This window comes from Macrosteles quadrilineatus, unplaced genomic scaffold (assembly GCF_028750875.1).
Source record: "Macrosteles quadrilineatus isolate MER2022 unplaced genomic scaffold, UCM_ALF_1.0 Scaffold_1__1_contigs__length_201487025, whole genome shotgun sequence".
Classification (NCBI taxonomy): domain Eukaryota; kingdom Metazoa; phylum Arthropoda; class Insecta; order Hemiptera; family Cicadellidae; genus Macrosteles; species Macrosteles quadrilineatus.
The window spans coordinates 128,423,626-128,449,241 of record NW_026542594.1 but is presented as its reverse complement, the minus strand read 5'-3'; the positions used below and the strand labels follow the sequence as shown (position 1 = coordinate 128,449,241).

Genomic DNA, 25,616 nt, shown 5'->3' with positions numbered 1-25,616 from the left:
ATCTTGGTGCTATAATAGTAAAGGCTTCACAAGCACCATGGATAAAGATGACGTTAAAAAAATACTGGGAGGATAATATACAACTTATTTTTTAATAAGATTCAATAAGAAGGTACATGGAAAGAACATAAGAGAGAATTTTTATTAGTCTAGCCTTGTGAATTATCTCTGCTTACCCAAAAATAATCACTAAAATCAACCATATTGACTACAAATTTTTCATAACTTAATGGAACTTTTAACAACAACCGTTAAACACCTAAACATCCCCGTGACAAATTACACCGACTTTTATTTTTCTTTATGCTAAATATTTAAAGTTTTAACACTAATTGTCGAATTGTTCAGTCCAATAGTGACTTTTGGTTTTGACTTTTGTTTAACAGTATTCTGTGAAGTGAAGTGAAGTACAGGAGTGCCACAACACAACTAAAGCTTTTTTCAGATGCTTGGGTAGTTTCGTATCAGCATAGAATAAGAATTCTCAAGGGATATGGTATCAGAATCAGAATCGGCAAGGGACATTCACTTTGGATGCTGCAATAAGAATACTTCTCATCATATCCATCGTTGGTCAACAACTATTTTTTTCGGACCAAATCAACAAAACATAGCGTAATTAATATAAAAATGTCTTTGTAGTTCAAATAAACCAAAATAGTGGTTGTTAAATTTTAAATCAAAAGTTTATTTCAGTGTAGGCTATGTATTTCAAATCAGGTTACGCTTGAGTGCAATGATGCTAACTGTATCTTTGTTTGTTTGTTCATCTAAGTTTAAATGTGAGTAGTGGGTGCTCACAAGGGGTGCACTTGGTTCTATGTGTTACCAAATAGCGTAAAAATAGTTTAAAAACACTTTTCAGACATTTTCCCGGGGAAGGCCACCCCGACCCCCAGATGATCGTTAAACCCAATCTCTGATCTGTAGCCTAAAAGCTGTGGAGGAGGAGGACCCAGTAAAACTACTCGGCTTTTGGATAGACTCCAAATGTAACTGGAATTCCCATTATAGAAAAGGTGGAACTTTCCCGCATAATCTACCTTCTGAGAAAACTGAGATCAGAAATCACTCTGCCTTATCTGACGAATGTTTACCACGACCTCTTTCACAGTCATATAACATACGGCTTGGTCCTGTGGGGTCACTGTCCAGCTGCGCATCAGGTTTTACTACTGCAAAAGATGGCACTTCGCCCACTTCGGGTGATTACTTTTGCGGGATACTATGACCACTGTCGCCCGATTTTTGAAGAACGACAAGTACTTACTGTGTTCAGCCAGTATGTTTACAACATCCTTGGTCTCCTGAAGGAAAAGGAAACAGACTTTGGCAGAAGGAGAGACCAGCATACTTATGAGACACCCGGAATGCAGTAGACTTAGATATGCCCCGATGTCGTCTAAGCAGATCTCTGAAATGCTACCCACGGTATGCTATTAGGATTTTTAACTCACTTCCTAAAACGATAAGAGACTTGAAGATTGAGCCCTTCAAAAAGACCCTCCTTAAAGCACTGTTGAAAAGGCCATTGTACTCGTTGGCCGAGCTAGAGGAGCCACTCTTTCCACCCTGAGGAGTATTCAAATAAGTCTAAATCCAAACCGCCATGCCACAATGTTTTTGTAGTGTTGTAAAAATATTAGTTTTGTATAAATTTGTATATAGTAATTAATTAATTGACGCAATCTATCTGATAATGTCGGTCAAGGATGAAGACATCAAGTATTAAGTAAGTAAGTAAGTTATCTATTGCACCCCCCTGTTCCAAATCCTGCGGGCGCCCATGATGTGAGTGAAATGTTACAGTGTTAGGTTTACTCTTTAGTAATATACCATTGATCAAGCATCCTTCCTTTCTGTCGTTAGTTAGTCTATGATAATACCCAGGGGAAAAGCTTTACAAATACATTTTTTATTTGATTGTTAATCGTCATAAATTCATTCATAAATGGTAAAGTGGAAAAACAATAAGAAATAAAAAGTGTATGGCCATAAACTCTCAGCATATACTGTACAGTTTATAGAAAAGAAACTTACCTTACAATTAATTGCCTTTAGCTTATCGTTAAAAACTATCATCCAGTTTGCGGGGGGGGGTCAAGTAGGAGCGGTCAATCTACCGGAGTGTGAAGGTAAATTGTACAGTATAAGTTAATTTGTACAGTTCATTAGACATCTGATCTTTTAATATTTTAAAATCCGCTATCATACATACAGATCAAACCAAGATTTAAAAACAAATGTAAAAATTTCACAGTTTGTTTTTTATATAGTATCTCGTAATTTTAATTTCGATTAAAAAGGCGTCGTTTAAGATTCCTTTCTAAAAGCCTTTCTTTAGAATCAGCTGACTATGTATAAATATTAGTTTTTACCATTCATGTCATACTTTGTATCGTCTAGTTGGTTACCTACCTGTCGTCATTCGTAGTTAGTTAGTTCAATTCATGAATTAGGCAAGATACAAGTGTCATTAAACTGTCGTAAATAAATCAGATCGGATTCTTAAGATGAGATTAGGAATAATTTAATCCAGGCCCTGATTTTTAAATAATTTTAACTGATATGGGAGCTAAAGATTCAAAGCAAACTTGCATTACATATGAAGAGGCTGTCAAGAGAGGTAAGATTAACACTTCCCTATTTAATGTAAATAATACATTTGCGGATTACATTGGAATAAAGCAACGGATAAACCATAGCTAGTTGGTTTAACATTCGAATAACCATCTTAGATCTTAGGAAATGCAAGATTCTTTGCATATAAATCCATTTAGTGTTTACACTTCAAATAACCCAGGGCCTTGGTATCAAGTGTTTTCCTGGTGCCATATAGGCCTCTAGGCCCATTTACACTTTTGAATCTTTACTCATAACTAGGCATATTCATTTCAACCCAGGATAGTTCTTTCCATTCAAGGGAATGTAATATATTTGAGTGAAATAGGCTTTTAAATTTGAGGCGGCGGCTCTATTAGATCAATAACTTGCTGTAAGCTATATTTCCTACCAGCTCAAATCTTCTGAAGAGTATAACAGTCAGCTTTTCTTTTTATTAGAAGGGATGTATTATACTAATTAACTATTCCCAGGAACTAGTTTTAACATGTACCTAGTTAGTTGGCAAGAAGGTTAGGAAATTAATCTCTGGACACTTGTTTAGGAATGGCCTGCCTGTCCAACAGGCTTTTTACTGTTGTGTTCGTGGGTTGAGTTGGACTTAGGAAGTGGACTACTGAAATAAATAAATACGATAGTTTTACATGTTTAACACACGGCTACAAACGGGTGGTTAAAGTTTGAATTCTGGAGGTAGACTCGCTGTTGTAGGGACGGACGGACATGGTCGGTGGTGTGATGTAGGTGGAGAGGGGATCAGGTGATGTTTGTAGCCAATGAGATTTATTGAAAATCATACGATCATAGTGGCGTGATGTACAAGGAAATCATAGTTACAACGGATATTAATATTCTTAAGATATATTACAATTTCCTCCCTTTTAAATTTGAACAAAACACTGCAAAAAAATGTGAACTTTTTATATATAGTCCATTGGTGGTAGAGTGATATTTCTTGACGCTTAACCTAATCAACAATCAGAAAAAGTATAATAATCATTAAGTATAACATAGTATTAAACATCAAGAATCATGGTAAACAGAAAAAACACACACAAATACAAATCGGTAAAACAATCATAAGTCTAATCTATTTACAGGTTTCCTAACGCGTTCAGGATTGCGTCGTGGTTGACTTTGACAGGTGTTATTACTATTACTACTATCACTACTACGCACAGCTGATTTTACGCACGCGGATACGGGCATAGTACTATGTGCGGGGGAAGGGGGGAGTGACTTCCTGGCTGGTGGTGTAGATCGCCGCGCTGGAGAAGCGGGGAGTGACCTCCTACCATTCGCTGGGGTGGTTGCCATGCCAACCGGCTTGCTGACTACGTCCTTGGCGGGGGAAGAAGTACAATGCCTCTGGTATTGCGGCGTTGCCAACTCTGGGTCTGAGCTAGCGGATGTAGGGGTTGCCACGTTTCTATGTACAATATTTTCAGCAAAATCCGTATCTCTGTGCAGCGGACTGTTATTTAAACCGATCAGCTGATCAATGTGACGCTTAGTAACAATGCCTGAACTTAACTCTATTTCATACATAACAGGACTGATTTGCTTGTGTACAGTACCCTGTAACCATTTGTTGTTTGACCTGTAATCTCTCATCAAAACAGTTTGACCTGGATAAACTATCCTAGTACTCTTTGACTTAAAACTATTTTTACATTCTTCTTGTTTCTTATTTACAAAATGTGTTACGTTTGGTCTCAATAGATCCAAACGGGTGCGCAGTTTTCTGCCAAACATCAGTTTACTGGGTGTTTCATTGGTAGTTGAGTGAACAGAGTTTCGATAATCGAATAGTATTCTACTCAAGGCTACGTCAACATTTACATTGTCATGAAAAGCGCGCTTTATTTTGTCTTTAGCAAACTTAACGCTGTTTTCAGCTTGCCTATTACTTTGAGGATGGTAAACAGGACTGAAAGTATGTCTGATACCGTTCATTTCCATGAAATGTTTGAATTCAGCTGACGTAAATGGTGGTCCATTGTCAGAGTGTAGATTAACAGGTAATCCAAACCTACTGAATAATTCTCTTAAAAACTGTATAGCTAGTTTTGCGGAAGTTGAACTAACTTCACCTACTTCTAACCATTTTGAGTGAGCGTCAATAACGATCAAATACATTTTATTTTTGAAAGGCCCTAGGTAGTCAACATGAATGCGTTCCCAAGGAGCGGATGGGTAGTGCCAAACGTGTAATTGGCTTTTGGACGGATTGTTCCGTTCCCGAAGACAGGAAGAACAGCTGTTAGCTATGTTGGTGATGTGTTCATCAATACGCGGCCACCAGACATAGGATCGAGCAACCGACTTCATTTTCACGATGCCTAAATGGCTAGAGTAAAGCTCTTTAAGTACATAGTCCCTTAAAGTTACTGGTACGACTACTTTATAACCCCACAAAATAATCCCAAATTCAACTGTCAGTTCGTTCTGTCTTTGGAAATACGGAGCAAGTTCTTCGTTTCCCTCTGGAATGACATTAGGCCATCCGTTTACAATATAACCATATATTTTACTTAAAACTGGGTCTTTCTGTGTTTCTGACTTTACATGTTCAAATGTCAAAGGTAATGAACTCTCCTGTAAACAATGTAAATAAGTACCTTGCCACGCAAACTCATCAGTAGCATTGTTGTGATTAACACTCAACGGCAATCTAGATAACATATCTGCGTTGTTTTGATCCGATTTTACATATTGAATGTCAAATTCGTAACCGGACAAGAACAAAGCATATCTTTGCATGCGACCAGCAGCAAAAATAGGCAAACCCTTTTTTGAGCCAAAAATAAGTGGTTTGTGATCAGTGTACAAAACAAACTTTCTCCCATACAAATATTGATTGAATTTTTTGACTGCAAAAACAATAGCAAGAGCCTCTTTTTCTATTTGTGAATAGTTTCGCTCAGCTGTTGAGAGTGTGCGTGACTGATACGCTATCGGTTTCTCTACGCCATCTGGTGAGACAATACTTAACACGGCGCCTAGGCCTACTGAGCTAGCGTCTACAGCTAATTTTAAAGGTAAATTGGTGTCATAGTGAGCCAAAATAGGAGCATTAGAGAGTAGCTCTTTTACCTTGTCAAAAGCTGCAATACAATTCTTATCAAAATTGAAGGGTGTGTCCTTTTTGAGCAGGTTGTACATAGGACTTAATATAGTGGAACAATTAGGAATGAACTTCGAATAGTAGTTAATTAGACCTACCAAAGCTTTGACTTCTGTCACTGTTTTAGGAACTGGAGCGTTTTTTATAGCTTCTACCTTAGATTCGGAAGTGTGTAGACCTTGTTTGTCAATACAGAAACCTAAATACTCTACTTTAGGTGCAAAAAATGTACATTTACTCTTCTTAACGGTAAGACCATTTTCTTTAAGACGTTTGCAAACTTCCCTGTGACGCATAGCGACACGCTATATTTTACATAGTGTGTGCCGTTCGCGAAGCCGGGCTGCATGACTATCTCGTTGCCTGCCGCGACTGCATAAACGCGCTATCCCCACCCTCCTAGACTCTTGTCCTCTCCTCCTTCTTGCTCAACCAACCGTCAGACGAAAAGGAAGCCAAAAATTCGCCGAACCGGACTCTCATGTTACGGATAAGTTTTTTACCTTAGCTTAGGACTAAAATTAATAGCAATAATGTCTGGCTAGTTCAGGAAACAAGCGGGGAGCCCTTCTGGCTCACCCGACTATTGAAATGAGGTCAATTAACTCTTAGCTGAGATGGCTGCCTTCAGCACCCATCCTTATCGAACATGAAATATTAAACCACATGTTCCCAGAATGTAACTTAGCAATTATTTCCAGTTATCCAAGTTCAGTTCTTAGTGGGAAGGATAGATTAATATGTAAATAGTTAGTTCCATAGTTCAAATCAAAGCTGGCTAGGCAGGTGTTCTGATCTGGGTAAAAGGTCTCCGTCCCTCTGGTCCCCAGCAATCTTCCTAATTTTATTGGTAGCAGATTCAGCAGGCTTAAATTAAGTTTGGTCCAGACACACCTATTCCTAACCTATTAGCCTTACCCTGTTTATTCCCTCCAACTAACTAAGCTTTTGATAATGTAATTCATCATTTACATCAGTAATCAAAATGTCATCTAGAAAGCAAACTACATTAGGTAAATCTTGTAAACATTGTTCAATTCTGTACTGAAATATGCTAGTTGCGGATGAGATTCCGAACGGCATTCTTTGATAACTAAACAACCCTTTATGCGTACTTATGGTACATAGTTTTTTAGACTCTTCATCTAATTCAAGTTGCATATATGCTTGGCACAGATCTATTTTACTAAATTTTTCACCCTTCTGTAAACTAGTAAACAAATCATCTATTCTAGGGATTGGGTACTTTTCTACCTCTAGACTTGGGTTTAATGTAACCTTAAAATCTCCGCAAATACGGATTCCACCGTCTGGTTTAAGAACTGGAACTATGGGAGTGCCCCAATCAGAACTTTTGACTGGGAGAAGTACACCTTCTTCTGTTAACTTCTCGAGTTCTTTTTCTACTTTAGCTTTAAGTGAAAAAGGTATAGACCGTGGCTTAAAGTACCGAGGTGTGGCGTTAGCTTTCAATTTTAATTTAACTGGTTCACCTTTGTATTGACCTAATTTATCAGTGAAAACCTCGGGAAATTCTGTAAACAATTCTTTGGTTAATTCAGTGCAATGTTTACTGGGTACAGTTTGATCGATACTAGCGTTATTATCAATGCCAAAAATTTTATCTTTGAAAGATATTTCCACACCAAGGCTCTGAAGCCAATTACGTCCTATCAGAGGATGAGCTCCCTTCTTAATTACATACAATTCTAGACATTTGCTTACTCCTTGATACTGTACATCTACTTCAATTTTCCCTAACGGAACGATTGGTTCATTTGTGTATGAACTCAGAGATAAGTCAGTGGATAACAATTTACAATTGTTGAGATTCTCATTGTAAAAGTTTTCACTACATACACTTACGCTTGCGCCTGTGTCAACTTCAAAATGAATTGGTTTTCCCTGAACTGTTAATTCTAATTTAATAGGGCTTACTTTAGCATTTTCTACTTCACTTTCATTCATTTTGAATAAATTTGGAATATCTTCCTCATAGCTTTCAGCTTTAGGGTTATCATCGCTTGCAATCGTTACTGCTTCTACATAATTATGCCTACTGTTATATCTATTACTAAAATGATGAGAATGTTGTTTTTGTGACTTACTCTTAGATCGGCAAACCTTAGCAATGTGATTCTTCTTTCCACACGCGTTACACCTAACAATCGACACTGATTACGTAAATGAAATGAACTTCCACAACACGAACACTGCACTTTGTTGTCGTGCGAAGAGCTGCTTTTGGGGTGATTGTGGTGACCTGCAGGTGCGGTGACGGTGACACTTGATGGTGCGCTGCTTCCGCCTGGTACTCTGCGATGGTGTGACGTCATCTTTTGTAGTCGCTCGACGTTGCGGCTCCCGTTGATCGACAAGGCTGCGGCATTCTTCTCAGCGGCTTCTGCTGACGTGATTATTTTGACGGCTTGGTCCAAGGTTAGGCTGGTTTCTGCTAACAATTTTTGTTTGGTCGACTCGTTCCTGATTCCGGAGACTAGACGATCCCTCAGGTAGTCATTTAAAGATGCGCCGAAATCGCAATGTGTAGACATCTTCCTTAACTGCGCGATGTATTCCGCAGCTGATTCTCCCTCGTGCTGAATTCTTTTGCTGAACTTGTATCTCTCGGCGATGAACGATGGTTTCGGGTAGAGATGATCCTTAATGATAGTCACTATTTCCTTAAAACTCTTCTTCGATGGTACGTCGGGCGTGCACAGATCCCGTAGTAAACTATACGTTTTAACACCAGCAACAGTCAATAAAGTGCTAACCTTCTTCTCCCCCTTAATATTGTTACATTCGACGAACAGTTCGAATCTTTCTATGTATGAAGACCACGTCTCGGAGTTCTGGTCGTACTCGCCGATGCTGCCAATTATCCCGGCCATGTTGGAGTAACCCGACACTTCACTACTATCTTCAAACAACGGTAGTAAGTCTAAGTCCACTTCGTCGTCCGACATTCACAAACGCGTTCGAAATTTACACTACGCGGCACAATCGAACAGTTGCATTGCGCGGTATGTAAATTTGACCGACCTCGTCGCCATTTGTTGTGTTCGTGGGTTGAGTTGGACTTAGGAAGTGGACTACTGAAATAAATAAATACGATAGTTTTACATGTTTAACACACGGCTACAAACGGGTGGTTAAAGTTTGAATTCTGGAGGTAGACTCGCTGTTGTAGGGACGGACGGACATGGTCGGTGGTGTGATGTAGGTGGAGAGGGGATCAGGTGATGTTTGTAGCCAATGAGATTTATTGAAAATCATACGATCATAGTGGCGTGATGTACAAGGAAATCATAGTTACAACGGATATTAATATTCTTAAGATATATTACATTTACGTGTTGTATTGGTCTTTATGGGGAAGATAACTTGATCTCAGGACACTCGTTTGCGGAAAGGCCTGCTCAATAGGCTTTTTTACGTGTTGTATTAATCTTTATTGGGAAGATAAGTTCAACTATCCGCTATATACAACGGATAGTTAAGTTCAAATTAACTAGGCAACAGTGGTTATTCAACTAGTACCCTACTTAGCTAATAGTATTTGTACTCAACTGGTACCCTATGGGGTGCCGCAAGGCTCGGTTCTGGGTTCCCTACTGTTCATTTTACACATCAACGACCTTAGTGTTGAGGGGGGAGTGCTAATGTTTGCAGGTGACAACACTCTTCTCAGTAGGGGGCGAAATCTTGATGAGTTCATTGTCAACCAGGAACTAGCTTTCGACCAAGCTAAGACATGGTTCCAGTGTAACATGCTACAACTGAACGAGTCAAAAACACAGTTACTACTCTGCAGTCTCAGCGAAATATAATTTCACAAAACCGCTGATCCCGTAATACTTTTGGGTTTCACTCTGAACCGTAAGCTATCCTGGGATAAACACATTTATGTGATCACCAAGAGATTGTCCAGAGTCTTGTTCCTGCTGCGGAAGCTTCAAAGCCTACTCGACCGCAAATACCTAACAGTGGTTTATCTTGCCCTATTCCATGCTCACATTCATCGACTGCTTCTTTGGGGGTACGCTTCGGAGTGCTACAGACTGCTTTTGCTGCAGAAGGCAGCATCACTGCCAGCCCCTGTTTCGGAGTTTGCGGATACTCACCGTACCATCGAACTACATCTTGATTTCGCCTATGTATATGTTATTGATTGTATATGTTAAGCGAAATGAGGCATTCTTCACCACCCGAAGCGAAATTCATGACCACTACTTAAGAAGCAGATCTAATCTGGACATCCCGAGACGCAGGCTAGTTAAGACTTTAAAGCACTTCCCGGACTTGGCGTTGAAGATGTTCAACAGGCTTCCAATTGATGTTAGGCTGCTTGAGAAAAACCGCATTGAGTGTGTCTTGGTGCGGTGGCTAAAGGCATTGACTATTGGATACAGAAGAAGACACCCCATCTATATGGATCAGCTGTCGCCAATTTTTGACTAAAAAAGAATGTAGCCTAGTTGTGTGAGCCAGTCACGGATTGCGCTAGTGTCTAAAACTCTATTTTGTACCTTATTTCTCGTTACTGGCATAATTGCTGGGTCACAACAGTTGCTATAGCTCATAATAAGTCATTCCATCAGTTTGACTTTGTAAAAACCATCATGTAATCGGCAGAAATCCAGTAATTTAGATCAGCGCAATCTGTAGGTGGCTCACATCAACTAAGACAAATTTTATTAAAAACCTGGCTACAACTTTAACATGGGGATGGGATGTCTAGTTGTTGAATTAATAGTCAAAGCTAAAGGACATGGCTTTCTACTAAATTGATGAATTTTTTTGCCGATTCACTCATTTCCCTGCTCGCCAATAGTGCTCTGTACATATTAGGGGTAATGTCACTTAAATGGTTCCATATTAAATTTTATGCATGAAGTGTTGTTTAAATTTTATTGAGATGAACAATCCATTTTCTCTGGTAAAAGTTCACAACGGAAGTTAAAAGGTATAGTTTTCGCTTCAAGAAAATTAATAAATAACACACTTTCGCAGTCATCACTTGTAGGCTGAAGGATGAGTTCATCTGTACATGATGATATGGTCTCAGGTCAGGCCCTGTATTTTACTTAATAAGCAATGGTTGACCATTTGATAGCAAGTACCTGGATTTTAAGCTCATCAAGTTGGGAAATATGGGTGTACGTTGGGCCCAAATAAGTTAGGCCTATAATAAATTAAGATGGATTTTTTGTTGGCTTGGTTTGGATACCTATCCAACCATAAGTTAGAAGCTGCTAGCCATGATGGGATATGATAAAATCTGCGTTAGGTTTCCTAATTACCATCCATAATAGCCTAAGCCTAATATAAATACAATGTCCTGCAGACTCTGCACCCAATACCCCTGGCAGTTTGGATTTCTTGGTGCAGTTCTTCAATGTTCGGTTTGGTGCTTAATCACTTTCGTTAGGTGTGCCTATTTTTATTGGGGGGGGGGGGGGGGAGACTTGTAGTAGGCTGGAGTGAAATGAAAAGAAATGAAAATCCTTCTTTATCGAGGCAAACTTAGGGCCTCATGGTCCTTTCTTACAGTTAACATCTGAGTAGACATACACATAGCCTTAGTCCACTGTGTCAGTTAGGGAATGTTGTTGAGTAGGGTATTTGAAAGTTTTTGTTTCCATAAGTCAAAGATTATTCCTAAGACTTTTATATTGTTAGTCACTGGCCAATATCTTAAGGTTCTAGGTTGTGTAGAAGTTTAAATTCTTATGAAAGAGGAAAATTTAATTAAACACAGAGTAATCCATACCGGTATGTATTTTTCTATTTAAATTATATGGGGAACTATAGGGTTTAGTAAATTCTAAATCAATGATAGATTAAGGTAGGCCTATTGATTGTACTAGATTCTTTAAATAGACGGCTTTATACTGTAGATGTTGTTTTACAACTAACTTGATTAGCATTTATGTGTTGGCTCTTTTAAACAAATACAATAAAATAAGTTTCCTAGCACTTTAAAATGCATTCACAGTATACATTGATAAGACTGCAATTATATAAGCCTATCAAAGATGTTAGAATGGCTATAGATTTTGACCAGTGACTACAGTCATCATTTGGCCCAATCGGAAACTGTTGCTGAAAATTATTTTGATGTACAGTTTAAAACGTTCACTACCGATCGTCAGCTATAGTCTATAGTTAATGCCAGTCTTTAAGACACTAACCTATCCTGCGGGCCAGATTGCCCTTTTGGACTAAGCTTATTGAATTAAAAATACCTACAGACCAATTTTTTATGGGGCCTATTTGTTTTGATATCAATTAGGGTCTAAATTTATTAAAGCACTATTTATTGCAATAAAAATTTCAATCATGTATTTAAAAAAAAATAAGTTTTGTCGTCAACTACGATAATAGTTGACATCAGTCCATCGCTTACTTCGTTGTAGTCTATGTAAAATTCATTGTTAAGCCCCTGAGCTGTAGATATTATTGTAAGACTAGATTACTTACGTCAATAGCTCATTGAATTTCATTTCATGTTTCAGTACATGTTCAGTACATGGGACAGTCTGTCCCCGACCCGCGGCGTGACCGTGTGTTTTGTTCGAGCAGGCCTGCATGTCTAAAGCTTTACGTGTTGTAAATGTATATGTTCCGTGTCGTGTCGTATTTGTGTTACGTGTTTATTTAATTGAAGATTGACGAAACCATATGGTGAATAAAAACTTCACTAGTACTCAGCTGAAGATGACAATGTGTCGAAACATGTACTGAAACATGAAATGAAATTCAATGAGCTATTGACGTAAGTAATCTAGTCTTACAATGTAGTCTATGTATTGATTTCTTTAACCATGAGTAATATGACAATAATTTTTTTTAAATGTCGGTAGCAAACGTGTTTAGTAGAATAATGACGGAGAGTTTTACTATATTGAAAAAAGGAGAATTATTTCTGAAAAACCTTTGTACAAAAAGACAATTTTGTTTATGTAAATATCCTTTACTTCCTGCTGATTAACCATAATGAGTGATTCTACCGATGACAATATTCTATTTGACCAACTTTGACTCTATTGGAATCTTCCTTACGCTGATTGTACTGCAAATGCACGTATACCTGACTAAACTTGTTATCTACTGTTATGCCAAGAAATGTAGTTTGACTTGCATCTGTATTGCATGCTTTGTGTCAGATTAAATAATAAATCTTTAGATTGAGAAATACACTTGTGCTGCATTGAATAGGTATTTATAAAACATGATTTAAATTCAACATTCACTTTTTAAGCCGGGTTTTCCTAGGCACGGAAGTGGAGAGCGGAGAGAGGACTCCACTTGTCTTAGGTAATTTAATGTTACTGTTTTCCTAGAAGCGGAGCGGAACACCACGTAAATCTCTTTTCCGCTCTCCGCGTTCCTCTCTCCGCTTCCGCGCCTAGGAAAACCCAGCCTTAGATTGGTTTTGGGAATGTTTTTAATCAAATTTAATTGGTCTACGGTAAGAACAGTTAAGTTCGATGAAAGATGAGAGTTGTGTCAAAAGAGAAACAGAAAAAAGAGAATAGGGGTATCCATAAACATGGCAAATGAAGCAGTCATTAACAAAAGAGGATTATAACCAAAGTTCATGTGGCTTGTTTTAATGTAGACCAATTCTAATAAATTATACCTAGTTGTCTAAAAGGGCAACTAAGTTATTTAATTTAACATTGGAATTCTTAATTTTGGAGATTTTTTATAATTCAGATATTGACAAAGGTATTTAAAATGGATAATCAATGTAAGATGTCCTGTACATTGTTTACTTAGCTTTTTTTCTTTTTTACATAAAAAAGTTAGTCTTCTGTTTAAATCTGTAATAGAAGCCACCCAAAACTGAGTGAAAGTTAGATTTTATCAGAGATACCATGCAATATGCAAGCTTATCAGCATCTGAATTCATTAAGTGATCATTAGAACTTGCAATATTGATTTTCTTAGTTTGTCAATAGACCCATTTACAGTAGGCTATAAGAAAACCATCTGTACATTGACAAGCCCATCACAATTTTTTATTATAGGCCTATTTTAAAATTTATTGATCTGATGTAATAGTACGTCTAGGCATATGTTATCAGAATTCATGGTGTTGATAAATCAACAATCTTAAATGTTGATTGCAATTCTGTAATAGTTCAAATATATTGTCATATGTTGTTTATTTTGTATAAACATGAATATAATGTTATTGCCACTGATTCTAGTAATTCTTATATACTCAGGATACATGGTTTGGAAAATATATTTAACTAATTGTTTATAACCTTGGAGGAAACCTCACCACTTAACTGGATATTATGTCTGGAGGTACAGCACAGTAGCACCAGTTTAGACCTTTATTACTTCAAACGTGCCTTTGGTTCATAATGTTGGTAAGGTGTACCTTGTATTTGTATTCACCATCCAGTGTTGCCACACAACCTGAAGCACTGAAAACCTGTCATTAGTATGCTAAATATAAACCACAGCGACACAAAACCCCAATGAGAAGTACTGTAGCCTACCACCTCCAGATCCTATATATTAATAGGCAAGCATGTTTCTTGAAAACCTTTTTTCTCAGCTCGAGTTCATCACAGGGAAAATCCACGCATACTGTTAAAAAGATATTTTCCTGTAGATGTGCATAATCCCTTTATAAATTAAAATAGGCTCAAAAATAAAAACAAAAAATGACTTTAAAATAAAAAAAAATAACATGGGCCTTACGGGTTGCCATGCTGGTGACAAAATAACAACAAAATATAAACAGAAAATCAAAAAGAATGGAAGAAATTCCAATCACGTGTTTTATTTACAGTGTGAGGTGAAAACAGAGAAGTCTGTACATTACATATTTTTGTTTGGATTTTAGACCACTGGACGACCTCTAGTATTTGTTATAGCTCAGTGAATCTTAGGGGGTCACACTTGTAATTTTTAACCAGCAAAATTGGTTTTCCGTTTTCACGTGCGACGCACGTGGAAGAGTTTGACCGTGGCCACTCTCGTCTTACGAGAAATGTTTTTCGGGCTAACCAGCAAGACTGATAGAGCATGCCACACTACCAATAAAATTGCCCGTGTCCATGATCCGCACTCCCCCCCCTCTCCACGCTCTGCATGTTAAATCAGTCACGTTAAAACTAGAAACGTCCGAGGATAAAATCCAGCGAGATAAGATGAGTGTGTTCACTCCCATAAGCCGCAATGCCCCGCAACTAGTTTTACGTGCAATGCCCGTGGAATGTTAGTAGAGAATACACCCGCGAATCTGTTTGTCAGTCTCGCTGGTAAAACCAGTGAGACTGATAAACGCATTTACGGACGTTTTTACTCTAGTGTGGCCTGCCCCATATACCGTAATATAACTCTCAAACCCACGGGGTGGAAAAAAATCAGCGAGGTAAGATGAGTGTGGCCCTGACCTTAGGCCTACTTTTTGATGAAACATGTCAGTTTTTCCTAGGCTATCAAGCTTCATTTAAAAAACCATCTAGCTCAATAAAAAAAAAAAATTGCATTGTTAGTTGCATCGTGTCCGTCACCGCGGTACTTATGGCCAGCCGTGCATTCATTTTTTTAAATAGTTTGTGTCCGTGTTCGTGTTTATATATGTTAAATGTACTATGTGTAATGACGACGACAAGATGTCCCAATATTTTTAAGAGGCAAGAGGCTCGACAATGAAACCACTGATGTTTCAAAACTAGTTGCCATAGCCTAATTTTGGGATTGACAACGTAAGGTATGTTAACCTATTTATATTGTCAATAATCAATCCTGGAGGCAATGATGAATAAAAAGAATGTATCAAACCCTATAGAAATAAATCTTTGAACTTAGTACCTACGTTTTAGGCTACTATCAAACAATGTATTAGAAAACAATTTAAATTGTCCAAATATACATAAGTTACCTATATTTAGAGTTCATTTCATACTGTATCATCAAATATTAATGAATATAAATTTTTACCTTCTTACTTTCTGCAGCGAATAGGAATGCTAGAAGATAAAATTTATAATCATACATGTATTGTTTGAATACCAATCATGCAAAATGTACGGTAATGTATTACAGTAACACATGGTAGTTAAAAAATGCCTGGCTATTTACAACTAAATTTAATATGTCAAAATAAGTTGTTGTATAGTTTTTTTTTGCTTCATCTAGCTGTATTCAACCATACTGTATTATTGAAAATAATAATTATTTTTAAACCCCTCAGTGTATTTTTCTTTTAAATATTTTAAGTTGATAGGGTATTTAAACATAAAGCTTACTCATGAAGGAATCTTTGAGATGTATAAATATAACTCGTCACAATGTTTGTTCTGTTTCAGTCAATGAGGCCGAATACAAACGCTTGAAGGAAGCATTCAAGAGACTGTCCAATCTCAATGGTTTCATCAGTAAGCAGTCTTTTGTAAAAGATGTCCTGGGAGATGGAGTCCCAGTACCCGTTGCCGAGGTAAGACTTTCTATCAGCATCAATTCAGTTGCTAATTTACCCTAAATTGCCGACCAGTCATTTTATGGCTGATCAGGGTCCTTTCTGTAGTGCCATCCGCCACAAAATGACTGATCCACTATTTTACATATATTCAAGCTCATAATTAACAAATTTGTTTGCTATCCTACTAACTAGCCTGTAATATTTTTATTGGGTTGGTGTAATTTAGGTCTTGTTTTCTTTGTCTGATGACTTGACAATTCCCAGTCAGCTGATGAAACAAAATGTATACCTATGTTAAACTTATTTTTGGGTTATTTTTACCAATAAACATTTATAGTAGGTATGAAATATTTTTTTACAACATATAAACAAAGAGGTCAACAATTGTGGTTTGGTTTTATTTCCATACAAATGATGTAACAATATTCTCTTTTTTTTAAAAAAAAAGATGTGTAATACAATACAACTGCCTTGTAAATGATATTTTAAATTCATTTGTTAGTGATCTATGTAAACTGCAGCAAAATACTGTGGGTGGCATTTTGGAAAATCTAATCAGCAGTTCCAGGGTTCGTAACTTACAAACAAAAACAACAATTTATTAAGTTACTTACCGGTACTTCATGAAAATGAATTCAATCATAAAAGAAAATTAATTCAAAATAGGCTACAAAGTATTTTTTTTATGATTATATATATATATTTAACAATTAACAGCAAGCAGCCAACAACTACAGTAGAATCCCTCATATCCGACCTTGGCATAACCGACTCCTCAGGATATCTGAACTTAGGCACCATTAACACGTTCACTGCAGTAGCGCAATGACAGGCTGTGGTCGGGTGCGGGAACAGCTAATCTGCTGTGTGAATGAGTGTGTGAAAACGTTTAAATTTAGTTTAATCCAAATGAGAGGCATATTATAGCATGAACTGCAGGCTCCAGTCATTGTGGACGTACCAACAAATAGCTGCACTAAACTAGTATAACAAAGTGGAGGGAAAAAGCAGGGGCGAAAAACCCGATTACACCATGAAAAAATACCGCAAAAATTGCACTAAGCACAATTATGAGGTTAGGTTCCTTCCACAATGTTACACCACAGTCATTACCATTAAGTGTCACTAAATCCAAGCCAAAACCCCAAACTACACTAAATGTGGAACAGTCCCCACAACCGAAAAAATAGTCGGATCTGAAAACGAATTATACCGGATTGAAGTATAAAACTGGCACAATAAGTGGCAAGTGAAACAACGTCTCACACTGGAACAATACTTTAGAGGTGGGAGTGCTTCATTATTTAACGTAGTCCGCTGCATGCACTAGTTCCGCACTTCGCTAAATAACGTAGGCCGCATTCAAAGTGTTAAAAGCTACAGTCTGCATATCTACAAAGGTACCTTCTAGCAGCTTGATTTTTGAGCATCTAAATGACCTCTGAGATTTTCGATCGAGAGATAGAACGTTAGGTCAGAAAATCAATCTCTGCTGAGATTAAACGATTGTGGTATATTGTAATTGAAGCACTCGTCCGCAAAGATCTATATTACTGCGATAAAATTGTGACATTGTGATGTATATGAATTGCAGTATGCCTATAGTATTAGGCTATTTATAGTAATGATTTATCACTTTGAATTAATATTTTATAAGAACACTTTAATGAACTTTCTTACTTGCAAAATGAGTTTCTTGCTCCTCCTGATAACCAACCTTTTGGCCGTTCCGACCATGTCTCGGTCCCGCCATTGTCAGATATGAGGGGTTCTACTGTAGGCCCACTGGTATTATGTACAATACTTTCAAGATGGTAAAGTCTACATGTGACACTACACCAATTAGTTACCAGGATAGTAAAAATGGTAAATGAAGTATATTGTCTCCTCTCCTGTATTATCTTGATAAATTAATTACTTTATATGCCCAGCTTGTTTAGGCCATACAACTTCTTATTATATCTTCAAAAAATTTGGCAAATAAGTGTAACAAAATGGAATAATTAAAGATGACTTATAATAAAATATAACAACTCAGAACCACTTAAAGTAAAAATATTATATTGCTATACTAGCTAATATGAAAATATATATGATAATAAAATATTTTAGTATTAGTTTGAGTTTATATTGTCTTGAAATTGTTGATAAAACAAATTTTACTTAGCAGTACTGGTAGCTGTTAAAACAATTAAATTGCTGAATCAGATCTAATTAATAGGGACAAGATTCTTGATATAAATTATATTTATGAATAGAGATTATATTTACACTGATGTAAAGAGAATCAAAGAAGTAGGCCTATTTAACTCAAAATAAAACATCAAGATTTTTGTTATGACAATAATTATTAAAAGTTAAAGGAATAAAAATCAAAGTTAAAGATACAATTTTGACAGAATTTTGTATAAACAAATTTATCCGCTTATGATGTCAAGAAACTATTTCAGTAAACTTACCTCAGTAGTTGGTTTTTGGTCAAGCTTATTTTGTTCTGATTTTTTCCAGTACATCTACACAGCTTGTGGAGGAACAACCAAAGGAATTGCTCTTAAGGAACTGCTCTGTGGACTTGTTCTTATCACTCGTGGTCGGGAAGAGGAGAAAATCAAATGTAAGATTGTATCTAAGGTTCAGTTAACTAATTTTAATCAAATTTAAACCCTATTTTAACTAAAATGCTCTTGTTTGTTATCAGATATGGTGACGATATTTTTTCTAGCAAAAGCCTACAGTATTTAAAAAGTCTTTCATTCCTATTTTATGCGAATCGATTACTTGGATTATTTTTTGAGGTGTTGCCTTCCGGATTACTTAACAATATTATTCTAGATGTTAAATACCTTATTGTTGCCACTGTAATCCCCTGTCGTCTGGATGGCGACCGGTTTCGACACTCATGGTGTCATTGTCAAGCCGTAAAGACGTGTTGTCACTCCTAGGAGGTCGTCATAAAGTCTTGAAAATATATACACGAGACACGCACAAACATATTTACAAATAAATAATATAGTATGGCCATACAAGAACACTAATTCTCACGGCGCGGCTGCGGGTTCAGAGTGTAGGTCTAGACTGACCGTCGCCGTGTCCTTTCCCTCTCCCCCTACCCCTCACATTGTTATCAGTGTCTTTGTCTTCTGATAATCCTTCTATCATTGCGGCTGCTTCATAAATTATGTCAGATTCAAACGACGTTTTTTCGTTAAGAATGTGTTGGGGGGATTTTTTGCTGGCCTTAGAAGAATATGAGATTTTCAAGGCCGGCAAAAAATCCCCCCAACACATTTTTAACGAAAAAACGTCGTTTGAATCTGACATAATTTATGAAGCAGCCGCAATGATAGAAGGATTATCAGAAGACAAAGACGCTGATAACAATGTGAGGGGTAGGGGGAGAGGGAAAGGACACGGCGACGGTCAGTCTAGACCTACACCCTGAACCCGCAGCCGCACCGTGAGAATTAGTGTTCTTGTATGGCCATACTATATTATTTATTTGTAAATTTTAAATATGTTTGTGCGTGTCTCGTGTATATATTTTCAAGACTTTATGACGACCTCCTAGGAGTGAAAACACGTCTTTACGGCTTGACAATGACACCATGAGTGTCGAAACCGGTCGCCATCCAGACGACAGGGGATTACAGTGGCAACAATAAGGTATTTAACCTCTAGAATAATACTTAGATTACTTAGATTAATTTGAAGAGTAAATCAAATTTTTGTAGACCACATATTTATCAATGTGTCCAGCCAACTTGGAAACCGGGAATTGTATGTGAATTCTGATGACCAGGGTAAAATCGGTGAATTGCACCTGAATTTGTAAGAAACCGGGAAATTTAAATCTTTTAATAATAAAGAAAACACCTGAAATTACTGATTTTCATCGTTTTGCGTCATCGAAAATTTTGTGAAAGTGTTTTGTTTGGAAAGTTAACCTAAGTACACATTGAGATCATGTCATTTATATTGTACTAAGTGTGACTCCCCTTTCACCATAAAATAATATTTAATTTCAAACAAAAAATTATTTAGAACTTTTTCTAACTATACAGTAGTTGTTAAAAAATTAATGAAAAAACTATCTGATTGAACGATTTACTGATTTGCTGTGACAGGCATGCCTATCATGTTATATTGTGAATTTTATGTTTTTGTTGTACAAAAGATAACTATCTGCCCTGTTAATCAGTAGCGGTACCCCCCCCCCCCCCCCACTGTTCTATTGGTAATCTTTTAAGAATTGTGATCTATGCAATCTCAATAACAAATCCACTATTTTATTTTTTATTTTCTCTTAATCTAGGCCTAACCCCTTGTGTTCTTCAATAGACTAAAAATTGGTTCTCAATTAATTTTTTTAAAATATTTTAAAACATCATTGCTGTGAGCCTAAGAAACTTTAAGATACAAGTTTACAACTTTTTGAATTAAAAGATATTTAATTGTAAAAGAGTTTTTATAAACATTAAATTCATCACTGTACCATGAAGTTTTGTTCTTAAAGAAATTTGTAAAATGAGATAGTTTCATGGATAGTGAATTCATTCTTCTTAAAGTTATATAAAATACACAGATTTTTAAGTAACTTTTAACTTAATCCACAGAACCTTAGAATCAGAAGGATAACAATTGTTATCAATATTTCCTTCAAAAATTTTATCAAATCCATGACTTTTACATTTAGTTTCTAAAAATATTTTGGAAGACCAAGACGCTATAGTTGTAGTGTTGTTGTGGAACATCTCCCCCCTCCCTTCCCTGATTACAAGATCTAAAACCGCCAGTTTTGTTGATTGACATATATGAGCAAGGTGTTATTTTGAGAACCAATTTCCCAACTGAATATTTCCAGTTGTACAGTCTATAATCATGCATTTATATTCAGAAATATATTCAGTTTAAGTATACCTAGACAAAATATTCAGATCACTAAATAATTGAAATATTTATAGTACAGTGTCAATATTTTTGCCATTTATACTCTTAAAATTGTCCAGATTCACTTTGTTCTTTTTCTTTGTTAAATTAAATATTTTTGAATCAAGCTTTGTTGTAGAAATAGTTTTAAAGTTATTTAAATTCATTATTTCATTTTAGCTCTGAATTTTCTTATTGCTAACTGAAAATACAGCAGTTTTATCACATATTTTTTTATCTGGCTCCAGTGGTTCAGTAACAATAGGAATTAGAGTCCCACTAATGCACTGATAAAGCATGCCTCCGTGCATGATAATTGACATGTTATCAGAACCTATGAAATCCAATCTAGGTCACCAAGGTGTTAGGCTTACGTCTACATGCCATCGCTGCATTGTGATGATGGGAGCAGGGATCAATGCTGTTTCCAAGTTATTTTAGTTATTGGTTTGTGGTTTCACGATTAAACAAATTATTTGCCACGTTTGTAATTGTTATTTTGGATAATACTTGGTTAAGATCTCACTTACCAAGATGCGGGTGATAATGATCAACATCTTGGTATTGCTGAACCACAATAATAAAATAAATAAAATATATATTTTTGAATAGGCTACACAAATTTATCTATTCAAGATATTCTAACATTTTAAGGCCCTCAAAAATCCAATATTCTACAAAAAAACTTAAAAATAATACATACAGATTTGTTTAAACTTTTACAAATCTTAGGTTTTAATTACCTAATAAACATTCCAATTCAACAGCTTGTCATTTTAGGTGTTTCTCATTTAAGGGTGTTTATTTTAGCCTGTCAGTATTAAAATAAAAAGCCACTATAAGTTTTCCTGGTATGCATTTTTTATACCAGATATCAATCTTTAAAAGCTAATATCTCTGAATTGGTTAGGTTTTAAGAAATGTAAAGGAAAAATGTTTTGAAACTTTGTAAACAAATATTTTAACCTAAAAAGGTGATTGGACAAAGTTTTATTTGATTGGTACTGTACAATATTTTTTTTACAAAGTGGAACAGTTTCTGTTTTAATGATTGCTGAAAGTATTCCCGATAAAATTATTCTTTAAAACTGTTGCATTATGATGCATACTATTTGTGACCCATATAAAATCCGCTCCGTTTTTGTGCATAGGTCATTAAAATAAATTATGATATAATGTTTGATAATTTATTTTCTTCATTGAATTAGTATACTATCGGAATGAATTTCTATAAATTAGCTTGGTTTGAAGTTGAAAACAAATTAATTGCTAGTCGTAAAAATGTAGGCTAATGAAAGTAAAACATTTTGAACAATTTAATCATGCTTTGCTGGTGTTTATTTATTTTAGCTGTATTTTTATGACTTGTCAAGTAAAATGATATCCTGGAGAACACAGTTTTATCAGATGACTAATCTGATTATTTTGTCGACAGTTTTGTTTATGCTGTATTCCAATGAGAGTGGCACTCATGTAGTCAGAGAAGAATTCCAGAAACATCTACATGTATGTGAGAGTGGTTATATACCCGACTCAATCGGAAGCCTGTTCAATGAGGTACGTTCAATCAGGTTCATTTATTTGGAGTACTATCTTGAAACACAAGTCTTTTAGTGGAGTTAGTTCTCTAGAGAAAGTTTTCCTTCTTTCAGAGACCTACCCATTTATGTTTTTTAAATAGGTTGTCTCCAAACCACGATATTACTTATTAAGTCCATTGGTGACTGGCGGGATTTGAACCAAGGTCTCCAGGACAGCTGTTCCACACTGTAACCACTAGACCAGCTGGTCCCATAATGAACAAATGAATTGGCTTTTCAGTTTACAACTGCTTTATTGACTGCTGTTTAGTGTAATTTAACATACAGCACAACCCCACTAATCCGACGCTTACAGGATCGGGACCATGCTGGGATAGTGAAATTGTATTTTGGGGTAGACAATGATAATGTTTCCATTACCTCAGAAGATGTCCTAGGTTTGGTTGTGATTACGGGGGATGACCATAAAGGCTGAAGATTTGCCCATAATGGACAGATTTTTGCCACAATTAAATATTACTGTGATTATATTGTCACCGATAGGAGACTGCAGTCAGATTATGCGAGGAGTCCTACTGTAATTCAAAAAAATATAACAAAAAAAAAAAAATTCAGCAATAAATAATTTTAAAACAAATTTCCTTGGTATTTTGGTGCTCTTTATATTAAAGTGGAGTCTTGAAGAAGTGATGAAATCATCTTCAAAGCTATCTGGAAGTTTTTCATTGATTTTTGTTCTTTTGGAAAATAAAAACAGGCAAAGAATATTTAAAAGCTTGTCTAGCATCAAAATACAGCACTAATGCAGCATAATATTCTACAATGTTAATTATCTTCTCACTCTAATCTTTTGTACGTGATTAGCACCACTCCCATGTTTCTAAATTTAGGGAAATGAAGTAGACCTATTGTGTAATGTATATTACTGTGGAAAATCCCTCTTCAAATCAAATAAAAATGACTTATGATATCAGAATTTAAACTTTTAGAAATATGAAAGCTTTGAATATTGTATATATTTTCTGGTAACTTAACAACCTAGCTTTAAACCAGTTGTCAAACTATCTACATCCTTAATATATGATTAGTCTGTTGCATTATTAAATTGTGTTAGTTAACTTTTTAAACATGTTTATTACAGAGGAGGAAAGACCAAGCAACATATGAAGAGTTCCGTGAGTGGCTGAAGGAGTACCCAGATGCCACTTCACTCAGTCGTTGGCTTCTGTGTGAGCCTTGCACAGTCACTATCAGCAATGAAATGGAGACCCCCACATTCTACCAGACACTTGCTGGGGTTACACACTGTAAGTTCATTATATACAGTATAAATAATGTTGTACTATTACCAAAGACTTTTTCTTAACCGACACCGGCACCGGATCAACTGGAACTGATGCTCAGATAAACCACCTATCTGGGTAAAAATGGGGGTTGTTTCATTCACCCTGAATTAAAAAAAAAAAAACTATTTGGTTTAAACTAGCTTTACAAGGAATCTACTGACATTAGTTCCTATCTCTATCACAGTAATAAAATATAATAGTGTCTGTGCAGCAGGGTTTCCACCCCTCCGGACAGTCCCGATTTCGGTGCTGTGCTGGTTTTGTTTTGAACACACAGGAAACTCAAAGAAATGAAATCCCTCCGCTGCATCAAGCCTGTAGAATTAACAGATTTCAATTTGTATTGATTGGATTTTCATTAAAACATTTCAGAAAACAAACCATATTTAAAAAATATTAGATTTATTATGATTAAATGTTTAATAGTATAGGATGAAATAATACATTTGCCATACCTAATTGTTTTAACTTGTTCAAATAAATATGTTATTATCGTTTCAACTTTGCCTATATTATTACCTCAGAAACTAAAAAATTCTAATTCAAATTACATACATTATTTTACATATATATTTATAAAAACATTAATTTTGGTCATTCAAAAATTGGTGCGATATAGTCAATTTAAATGGTGTTTATAACAACTAAAAAATTAGCCATATATATTTTTAGTGATAAAAAAGTTTAAATATATCATGACAAAGTACTAAGTAGGCCTATTAACACTTTATTAATTATATCGAACAAATAAGAAAGTGACTTGATTATTCATTTGCTACAGCATTTTCACCATTAATAATTGTAGTGATTAGACAATCTAACAAATATTAAATATTTTTAGCAATTAAATTTCTAACACAATTCTAATGATTTCACTATCACAAAAACAATTCTGATTTTCAAGAAAAAATGATGAAAGTAGGTTCATAGGATGCGTTTAGTGCTGATAAAACTAAAGTATCGGAAGGCCTTAAATCATCCAGTTTAATGATGTTTATCTTTACGATTGCGGTTGCTGCTTGAACAATGCACATTTGGCATGCACAAGATTATCTAAATAATGCTTGGCTTCATCCAGTATCTGGAATATTGGAAGCACTTGGCAATGAGGAATGTGAACTGTGTTGGTATGTGTTAAATAGACATACGTATGTCACAATCAAACCTTTTTATGGATTTTAAATTTTATAGTTGGTTTTTTAAACATTGAGCTGAACAATGTATTATTCATGTTGGTTTTATAAACAATTTTCATATTCATGTGGTTTTCTTAACACTGCAAAGAAGAAAAGAATTTCAAGATCAAAAGTAGGACATTGTAAGTATTTGAAGATAATAATTTATTGTTTTTTTACATATTCTTTATTTGTACATTTAAATATACAAACAGTTTTATTTCAAGCTAAAATAACAATAACAACAAAAATACCTTTTATGTGTAACTCTTCATTCCTGTTAAAATAAGTTGTAAGTTCATTGTTTAGCAGATAAAAGCAATTTATTTTTGTTATAAATTAAAATTTATTCTTCTTATGAACAAATAATCTCAATGTACAAAAAAAATATGGTTCAGTTCTTATTGTGTTAGGTAAAATTTA

General features: G+C 35.7%; 2 protein-coding genes across 3 annotated transcripts in view; one reads left to right on the top strand and one right to left on the bottom strand.

The window, feature by feature from the left end:
• The window catches only part of LOC128984690 (F-BAR domain only protein 2-like), a 48,435-nt gene extending 48,060 nt beyond the window's left edge, over positions 1-375 (bottom strand). For both annotated transcript variants that reach the window (XM_054404032.1, XM_054404038.1), the window contains exon 1: positions 177-375. In XM_054404032.1, the coding sequence (XP_054260007.1) occupies positions 177-203 (27 nt within the window). In that variant the 5' untranslated portion in view covers positions 204-375. The remainder of the gene's footprint in view (positions 1-176) is intronic.
• A 2,045-nt stretch (positions 376-2,420) lies between these two features.
• Positions 2,421-25,616, top strand: part of LOC128984682 (ubiquitin carboxyl-terminal hydrolase 32-like) — a 101,059-nt gene continuing 77,863 nt past the window's right edge. The window contains exons 1-5 of the mRNA XM_054404024.1: positions 2,421-2,626; positions 16,093-16,220; positions 18,714-18,819; positions 22,567-22,688; positions 23,814-23,979. Coding sequence (XP_054259999.1) covers positions 2,569-2,626; positions 16,093-16,220; positions 18,714-18,819; positions 22,567-22,688; positions 23,814-23,979 — 580 coding nt within the window. The 5' untranslated portion in view covers positions 2,421-2,568. The remainder of the gene's footprint in view (positions 2,627-16,092; positions 16,221-18,713; positions 18,820-22,566; positions 22,689-23,813; positions 23,980-25,616) is intronic.